This window comes from Bombyx mandarina, chromosome 11 (assembly GCF_030267445.1).
Source record: "Bombyx mandarina strain Sakado chromosome 11, ASM3026744v2".
Lineage (NCBI taxonomy): Eukaryota > Metazoa > Arthropoda > Insecta > Lepidoptera > Bombycidae > Bombyx > Bombyx mandarina.
In genome coordinates this window covers 8,975,840-8,986,203 of record NC_143218.1, presented here as the reverse complement: position 1 = coordinate 8,986,203, position 10,364 = coordinate 8,975,840, and the positions used below count along the sequence as shown (strand labels likewise).

At 33.4% G+C, this 10,364-nt stretch overlaps 1 protein-coding gene across 2 annotated transcripts in view; it reads left to right on the top strand.

The window, feature by feature from the left end:
- cue (Low-density lipoprotein receptor repeat domain-containing protein cueball) overlaps nt 1-8,377 on the top strand; it is a 37,966-nt gene extending 29,589 nt beyond the window's left edge. The window contains exons 5-8 of one of the 2 annotated variants that reach the window (XM_028173268.2): nt 231-422; nt 729-837; nt 2,526-2,602; nt 5,555-8,377. In XM_028173268.2, coding sequence (XP_028029069.2) covers nt 231-422; nt 729-837; nt 2,526-2,555 — 331 coding nt within the window. In that variant the 3' untranslated portion in view covers nt 2,556-2,602; nt 5,555-8,377. The remainder of the gene's footprint in view (nt 1-230; nt 423-728; nt 838-2,525; nt 2,603-5,554) is intronic. The other variant, XM_028173267.2, reaches the window with a different exon arrangement.
- The last annotated feature ends 1,987 nt before the right edge of the window (nt 8,378-10,364 follow it).

Here is a 10,364-nt window from a genome sequence, read left to right as displayed (position 1 = left end):
TGTTTTATACTTTTTACATTATATCGCGATATATGTGGGTTTTCACGCTATTATTTTTAATTTTTAATTATTGTAGATTATTTGATGTGTCATTTTTATTCCATCACGAATTCATCACGTTTCGTGCACAAGTGTAAATAAATAAATCAAATTCAATAAAAATTAATAATTGTTTTTTCAAAACTGATTTCATATATCACTTGTAGAATAACTAAATATTTTATTTCCAGTTGCACCTCTGTCCGGGCGGCCACTGACGCATTCGAATCGGAAAGGATGGCAAACGGTGATGGAGAATTCGTAGATTCAGGCGACTCCGGCGTCGATAGAAGCTTAATAGCATTGGGCGTGATATGCGGGGTGTTGGCCATCACTTGCGTTATGCTCATCACTAAAATCATGCAGCTGACGAAGAGACCAAGGTACGTTTATCTTATTGACTGTTTTCTAATATAAAATCTTAGTTACAGATTATGTTAACGTAATAATTTAGCTTTTCCTCAGGCCTACGAGTTTATAAGATATCTTTAGCAGATATTTGATATTATTCTTTTGCCGTCCAAGTCATCCGTGATTAATATGTATTCATGTAGAAAAGAATTTACTTGTCTTTAGTATTTAAATCACAGCGTAAACGTATTATCCGATACGCCGAAAGTCTTACCCATTAGATTAGTCGCTTTGTTACGATGTTGACACATTAAGATTGCGTTACATTCCGTCTACAGAATAAAGAAGCGTTTCATTGTGAACAAGAATGTAACACCAATGACGGCGCGCCCCGACCAGTGCGAGATAACCATCGAGAACTGTTGTAATATGAACATCTGTGAGACGGTGAGTCGAATCAACTTCAAACATTGTCTAATATAATCACTTGCATCCCTCGGAATGAAGGAATGTCGAAAGAATAATGTTTTTTTTTTAAGATTTCATAGTTTGCTTGAGTATTATTTAATTTCACTATCAGTGTCTGAATCGCGGAATTGTTAGCGCGCTCATGGGCCAAGGGTTCGTTGTTGTAGGGGTATTGTTGATTCGAGACTATGATTTAAAACTAGTCTGAAAGTCACCACACGTCCGACGTTTAAGCGATTATTTGTACTATCAAGAGTAATTAATATGCTGTTAATTAATATTTCCCTGGACTAATTAAAGACTCAATCAAAGTTTTTGTTATAGATAATACGTTATTTTTTTTCTTCATATTTCATTTAAAAATAACTTAGTTATAGTTCCGGGATATCTCATCTTTCAAATAGGAGCTTATGGAAAGTTATCGATTTCCGGCAAATAATTTATACTGGTACTGCACAATTACATGAGTTGTATTGAAACATGAAAAAGTATGTAAAATCTATAAACGATCTCAGATTAGTTGTACCCGCGACTTTGACCGCGTGAACTCAAGGAGTCTCTTAGAAATGCCTTTTTATATTATACCGGAGCAGGAAATAAACGCGACACGTTAGCAAAACAATGACTCTGCGGTCGTTATTAATGACATGATAATAAGCAATATGGTGAATAAAACGTAACATTTGAACAAACAAAAAAAGTCAATAAGGAAGGTGCTGCTGTTTGTTCAGTTTAAAAACTTAAATACGATCAGTTTCACTAAAAAAGAAATACTTTCTGAAACGTGACCGTATCTAATAGAAACTGAAGAATCGTCATAAAAATATATATATTATTACGTAACATTGGACTTTACATACTGGGACATAAGGTCGAATGAGGGTAATCTAAATTCTGATAATCAATAACGACTACAATATTAGGAATGTGTTTAAAACTATTATACCTTCACATCCCGTAATTCTCTCCCGAATAGATATTGGCCCAATTACGTAGAAAAAACAATATAGTCCTCTAGAAATTGGTACAGCGAGAGTATCTGGAGGTCTTATTATTGTGATGAGGAGTATTTGATGACGAAGGACGAATTGTGATGATTATATTTTAAGACATGCGTAACAAATAACTTGCAGGTTTTGTAAACGAAAAAATAATTAAGAAACATATTCATATTATCGTCTCGACAAATTTTTCTTGAAAATAACATCGCGTTCGTAATTTTTTTATCTACGAGTATTATAAAATAAAATATTAATTGACAAATTTTGTTTTATACTTTTTACATTATATCGCGATATATGTGGGTTTTCACGCTATTATTTTTAATTTTTAATTATTGTAGATTATTTGATGTGTCATTTTTATTCCATAACGAATTCATCACGTTTCGTGCACAAGTGTAAATAAATAAATCAAATTCAATAAAAAATAATAATTGTTTTTTCAAGACTGATTTCATATATCACTTGTAGAATAACTAAATATTTTATTTCCAGTTGGACTTGAAGACTTATCTTTTTAACTTAATTAATTAATAATTTTATTAATTATTTTCGAAATTAGCTCATCTATTTTCGAAGACAGTAATATAATAAAAACACCGAAATTTAATAGTGTCATACATACATAGAGAAATGAAGGTAGTGAATATTAATATTTTCATACAGGTCGATGACCCCTGGTCTCCTCGCCAGTAAATCTTAGGGGTCATTATGCTGTTTTACCGCCTTTGCACAATCTAAAGGTTCACTATTTTATAAAATTACCGCCTGCCTTGCATGACGATAGCGCACCCGCTTACTAACATTTAAATGTTGCTTGAAGCCTACTAAATATCATAAAGGACTTATGGGACCATCACAAACCAAAACTTGAGGTTATGGTATCTATCAAGATTGAGGGATCTTATCGCGTTCAGCGATCTCTTCAAGGCAGCGCTGGATCAAACCAGCGCGGGATCTAATATTATAATATTTATAATATGTAATATTTTTATGAAAAATGATATTATGGAGTGAAATGAAATGAAGATGATTAATTTGAAACATTAATCAACTGGGATGAAAGTAAATGAAATGAAATGGGATGAAATATAATCTCAGTAAAATGGTGGTCATTTACTAAGATTTTTTCAGTGGACTTTTTGGAGGATCCCGAGAAGTTACGTCCAGCGGCTTTGTTTCATTTTCCCACATTCATGCACTTTACAGATATTAAACAGTTAATAAACCACCATGATTACACATTTAAACCCGAAGAAACACTAGATAGACAAAATAAAACAAATCACACAACTTCACTCCTCGCGTTCCCGCCAAAAAGTCACGGTTCCCTTCAATTGCATTTCGAGCATAGATTAGAGAAATCTATCCGCGATCAGAATAGTGTTTATAATATGATACTATACATTTATAAGTATAGTCAGCACCAACTTTGACAACAGCTGTTAGGCTATTTTTATCATAGTTTCTGAGTACAATGCAGCTGACCCGTAGCGCCTACGTCCAGTTACAAATGCACTTAGGCCCAGCGTGAGCGTTATTACGTAAGATGGCCGTTTTTGAATCATGAAATACTACAAGTATTTGCAATTCAGATAACAATACATTAAACTCATATTTTATCTTAAATAGAATTTAAACATACTATTTTTATATTTTACCCGAATAGACAAAGTCAAAACGGCTCAGTTCGTTTTCTGTCTGTTTGTCAAGCGTTTTTGACGGCTTAGATTTATTTAGATTTATTTATAGGTATTTACCCTTGTTCGCTGGCGGTGACGGTAACATGTAATTAATACTTTAATAGTAATTAATATTTACTAATAATTATTAAGTACTTTAAACACATTCTGTGTGGTCGTATCGATCTAAGCAAAATTTACAGGCAGTTCGTTAAATACTACTTGTATATATCACTAAGCGAATTGTAATGATATTCTCACAAGAGCGCTTTGGCGGTTATGCGTGAACGAGTTCACGGCCCACTTGTTGTTAAGTGATTTTAGCTCATAGACTTTACAATCGGAATACCGATATTTATGTAATACTAAGTCTCGATTGTGTAGTATAACGGTTGTCTAAGCTTTCAAACCAGAGCACATGACTGCTCTGTGGCATAAATTGGTAGAATGGTGGTAGCCGTGCTAGTTTACAGCACGTTTTACCACCAGTACAAACGCATTTGTTTTTTGCGGGTTTAATTATTATTATTATTATTATTATTATTATATTACTATTTATTACCCGATATTATTAGTTTATCGTGACTCAACAATGACGTAAAGCTGCCCGTGGACATATTTAACTGGATAACGCACCGCTGAAAGCACTGCGATAAACAATTTGCATGGATTGTATTATCTAACAGAGATTAGATTTGAATTTTAACACGCTCACTACTGGCCTTCGTAAAATAGAAAATTGTATATCGATTATTTAATGCAGCTCCTGTGGTAGCATCGATTTTTTGGGTCCTTAATGAAGTAAACAAAATCAACAAAACACATTTTAAAGTTTTAATTCTTAGAAACAAAACACGTGCATGCGGTAGAGTCAAAGCCCGCTTCTTCATATCTCTTCAGTTTGTTACTTATCTATACACAAGCTATACACAAGACGCACAAAAACTTTGTGGAGTTATTTATAGTTTTTATACACATTTTAAAGTTTTAAATCTTTTAAGATTATAATTAAAAGTAATTCAAACATGTTTACTTCAGGTACTTTGTCGTATGTTATTGTTAGAAAAAAAAAACCAAGCCTAGATTTCTTTTCTGTTTTTTTTTATGTTGTGTATTCATCTCCTCCACAAAAATTTTATTTTTCTGTTTGGTATTAGACCAGTCATGATATAAAAAAAAACGTACTGACAGTCACTTCAAAATTTATATCACTTTTCAAAAATAATGAGAATTTATTTGTGTGTGATGTAACTCGAAATACGTGTTTAACATTAAAAAAATATCTTTGTGCTTTCTGCGAGTTTTTTAACGTTCTCGATAGCGTAAAAGTTAGCTCATATTAGTATGGAATGGGATCGTTTGGCTACGTTTGCCGCTAGGGGCGCTGTTCCAACTGCATTCAAAATTAGGTTAACTTTTACGCTATCGAGAAAGTTAAAAAACTCGCACTAAGCACACTGATAGTGTTACGTACAATCTTATGATCGAAACTGAAACTTCTCGTGTTCTACACTCATAAAAAATGTAGACCAGGCTTAGAGTGAATGTAATTTAAGCTAGCTCAACATGCTTCTTAACAATTATTACTTTACTACTAGTCTAATAATACTATTATACTAATTCAGCTGCTCAAAGCTTATCACTCGTAAGACGATGACGTGTAAGCGAATAATGTTACTAACAATAAGTATTTAAGGTGCGAAGGTTAAAAGCAGTCACATTCTACCAATGTCTTCGTCCAAGATACTTTTACGGTTTAATCTCGCGTCTTTTATATTATTTTTTTACAATTTCCAACATAATTTTCATTTAAAGTTTCATTACTTTGTCCAGTGACTGAACTTCGGAGATCTCTCAGTTTTGATCAACTTGGGTCTCGTATTCACGATTAGAACATCCCGCGTGTTAGAGAAGATATAGAGAAACGCGAGGTCAAACCGTAAAAAGATTAGTCATCGTTTCCGTGTAGGTATTGCGAAAATTGCGTAATTTATAAAATCTCTATTGTTCCAGCCTTGTTTCGAACCGAGATCAACTATACGCCCTTCCCTTCTCGACGCAAAGCCAGGTAAAGAAGAAAAGAAGAACCTAATCTCACATATGGAGTACCCAGAAGATTAATTATAGAATATCAGTTAGTTGAAATGTGTAAAATCCAAAGTTTAGAAGGCATAACAAAATTTTAAAATCAGTTTTAGCTGCCGATAAAAAACGTATTGAAGAAATGACAAGTAATCAATTTATAATTGAAAGTACTCTATTAGTTGATGTGTTATTGAAACGGAGCTAAGTGAAATCAAAACAATTATCTTAGACTATGATCGTTTCACTTTTTTGCATCGATGTTTACTTTTAATTGTTTAATTGTTGACACGAGACAAGGAATTTCTTTCATTGTGCCAAAGGTTGTATGGTGATATTTAATAGGACCATAATGTGATGGATTTTTCAACAACGATATAATGTCAAAAGGGCTGTGCTAACAAAAAACATTTTAGATTATTGTATCGGTCTTAAATCATTGCGATCGGTGAAAATTCTTAAATTTAATAGTACGAACATTGCGCGCGCTAAATCGAAAGCAATCGAAACGTATCATATTGTAGTAAGTACACAATGTACAATGAAAGCTTAATGCTTTCGGTGAACTCACAGTTCGAAAAATTTGTATGTGATTTCAACAAGTTTAAGAAAAAACTTAGTGTTGCTGAAATATGCCTCAGTGTTGCATGATTATTAAACTCACAACGTGCCTTCAACGTAAATAAAGCTATAAATGAAACAATAAATAGGGTACCGCCAAGCCGCTACGCAACGTACCAACTATTAACTGAATTTTTATTATGGAAGATTAATCAGTTCACATGGATCACATTTTATGTTGCTGCACATTTGGCAGATTTAATGTGACTGATTATGTGTGAATAGAAAAAAAATAGTTTTTTTTAAAGAGCATTTAACTATTTAAATAGTGTACCATTTTGTATAGATTTATAACTTCTTATTTTTATTTATTGAACCAAAAAAGATTATGTAAGTGACGTTCTGTTGGCGTTTCATTATTGGACATAGCTTGATCTAATTGACTTGTTCGTTATCTATTTACAAAACAATATATATTTCAACTTAATTTATTTATGTTTAAACGTCTTATGCCGTTTTGCCGTATTAATTTAACATTGCGATGTGTTCCAATTAATAATAAGCGGATAAGACTTGTTGACTATTTGTAAAGTATGAATCGAGTGAGAAAAACGGTTTCTGTCATAAATTTTTATCCCTGATATATACCTACGTGGCGTCCTCTTGCTTCAACTTAGATGTTCCTCGGTTCTAACCTATTTCAAATCTAAAGGAAGAAGGAAGTTCTCAACAGGGGCTGTTCAGTCTCATTTCGTTTGCGACGGGTACATACACGATAGTCGTCAGAATGGTGAAAGAATCATAGATAATGCACTATAGAATGCTGGAATAAGAAAGGAATGCTGTGACTATGTTCGTTCGCAAAACGAATACTATTATATTCGTGACATTATTAAATTGCAATATACAGTCAACATTCAGCTATAAAAACTTCATAAGCGGTTTGTATGTACTTACCTTTTATTATTACTTAGTTTTTATCAAGTTTACTTGCCATTCTGATGGTTATTAGTGAATGGGTTAATTTCGTACAGTCATATTAATTGAAGGCAAAATATAAACCAAATTTCCTTGCGTGAAGTAAGAGGAGAAGACACTGAAACTATCAAAAGGTTGTATTTTTTATCTCTTATAATGAAATAAAATTGTATTTGTTGATTTCTAAAGTAACATTAACACTTTTTTGTTTTTATTTATGTTTTGTAGGTGATGTTTCTAGTTTCGAGATGAGTTTTTTTTTTGTTTCTAACAAAGTGTGACCGAGGGTTCTTATGAAAAAGTAGTGTAAGGATTTACGTTCCTATAATTTCTAATTTCATATTTTCAAAGTACCTCAATATAAACTGCAACAACAAACTTAAATGCCGTTCATATTTTTATGTGATTCTATATTAAATTTATTGACATTAATCAAATATTGTAAAATTGAAACATTTTTTGAATTATTATCTAACAACATGATTGTGACATCTTATTTATTTAGTAGAATCTCATTTTGTACTATAAATACCAAATTTACTTAAACCATTTACGTACTTATGTCCAATTACAATTTTGATAAATATATACATTCATATTAGTATCAATTCACAATAGTAGTGACAAATAGATTTACATTGTTTTTTTTAAAATACGTCAATTTTTTTTTATTTTTTTTGACATCTTGCATACCGAAACTATCTCCAAATTAAGTTCAATATTATTTATGGCTACCAACTAATGCCTTACTCTTTGTCGTTTGGGCGGAGGCTACAGGTAGAGGAGGGCTACCTTATTCATAATATAAAGATCAAATGGAAAGAGCAAAATTATCAATGAACTTAAGAGTAATTAATTTCAGTTCAAAATATTGATATACTAAATTTATTTATTATTACTTAAAAATTGATTGTGACGCTATTCAAATTTTTGGCTTTTTCAAACAAAATTGATGCTTTTCACATCTACCCTCCAGTTTATATATATTCATTATTTTTGTTTTTAACTTTTTAGGCACAAGTATACTAACACAAACGCCTTACAATATATTGGTGGTACTTAGCTGAGTAGTTAGATAATTTAGATTATAGTACTTAATTAGCTTTAGTCAGTGGATTAATAATATCCACATCAGAAATGTGATATTATTGAGTCTTTGTATAAGGATCCATTAGTTTCGTAAGTTTTAATATGAAAATAAAGAGGTTTGCAAAATTGTCTGGTTTTATTGATATCAAATTATAGCAAACATCAACAGTTTGCTAAAATAAATTGATTACATCACGTAATTGATTAGTCAATAGAAATTTCAACTAAACAGTTCCAATAAAGTAAAATGACCGTTTTTTTGCTTAGATGTATAGACGAGCTCACGGTCTGCCTGGTTTTAAATTGTTACCGGAGCCCATAGATATCTACAACGTTAAATCCGCCACCTACCTTGAAACATGAGTTCTAAGGTCCCATTTTTACAATACATTGGTTGCCCCTTCCTACAAACCGAAAAGCATTACTGCTTCATGGCAGAGAAAGGTAGGGTGGTGGTGCCTGCCCGTGCGGACTCGCAAGACGTCCTGCCACCAGCAATTACGCTAATTATATTTTTTTATGGATTTTGATTTTTATAACATGTTGATATTCCCTCACCTTAGAAGTCATTGTGGAATCGTGAACATAAAATATATTAAGTACGTGTTTAATTAGAAAAACTGGTAGGTACCTACCTACCGCCTACGAGATACGAACACCGGCACACTTGCGTTGCTTGATACGAATGCAACAGGAGTCTTATCCTTTAGGCCACTACGACTTTAAAGTGTTGGTAGGGCAGATTGTAGGAGCGTTTCTCTTAACCGTAACCTTAACCTTAAAAATCTATTGGTACCGTGAAGCCATTCGCTACACTTTGGAGTGTGGGACTATATATTGACTACTGGCTCTTTACTTATAAAATTGCCGATTAGTATACAGAAATACATTTTTTATCTCTATAAATCGTATCTCTGCCAGCGCAGTGGTAATTTAACGGCAATTTTCAATCCCATTCTTGAAGAAGTCAGGAGTAAGAGAGCCCACAAACTCTTCAAAGGCATTCTGTAAAATTTTGGAAAAAGTAGAAGTCTGTCGGCACAAGGTCTGGTGAGTACTGTGGATGACGCAAAACTTCCGCCGCTACTTGTAGTTTAGAGAATTTGATGTGCTGAAGTCAAGCATTGTTCAGGAGCAGCGGAGACGAGCAGTTAACTAAGGCTGGCCGAAAATTCGCGAGCTTCTCCATCATTGTGTCCATTTCCTCCAGTAAATTCGCAGTAATGCTGATGCCATTTGGTAATAAGATGTGATGAAATATACTGACCAGCAAACGTGAGTTTCTTAAAGGTAAGTTTTCGTTGAGCCATTGCCTGGGTGGTAACCAACATGAAGACTGCTTAAAATAACAAGAACCTTTTTTCATCGCAACTGACAATGCGATTTAAAATGCCTTCATTTCTGTGTCCATTAAGCAACGCAATGCATACCTTAACGCGTTTGTCGCACACACTAGTTTTTTACCTTTTTACACAAACGACGCAAATAGACAAATATTGTTTTGACTATAACGTTCAAAACTGCTGCTGGCTCAGCGGTACGTAGAATACCGTCAGCTTCACATTCGTCTTTAATTCGTGATTGTTGGCTTTAGTTTTTGGGTGACGCCGGGGTTCATCTTTCAAGATCAACATTTCCACATTCAAACCCAAAACAGAGTCGTACGTTCATATGTAGTGTTCACTCCGTACAAGTCATTATATTAAGAGCCTTTTTACAGCGTTGCTACCGCAGAAGAACTCGTAGTCCATGATTACTCGTATTTTTATCTTTTCCATACTAATAAAAAAGTTGCGTTAAACGTTTAACGCAACCTTGTTGGTGGTAGGACCTCTTGTGAGTCCGCACGGGTAGGTACCACCACCCTGCCTATTTCTGCCGTGAAGCAATAATGCGTTTCGGTTTGAAGGGCGGGGCAGCCGTTGTAACTATAATTGAGACCTTAGAACTTATATCTCAAGATGGGTGGCGCATTTACGTTGTAGATGTCTATGGGCTCCAGTAACCACTTAACACCAGGTGGGCTGTGAGCTCGTCCACTCATCTAAGCAATAAAAAAATAAAAAAAAAGTAGCATTAAAAGTTTCACTTCAAAAAAACTGTTTAAATTTCA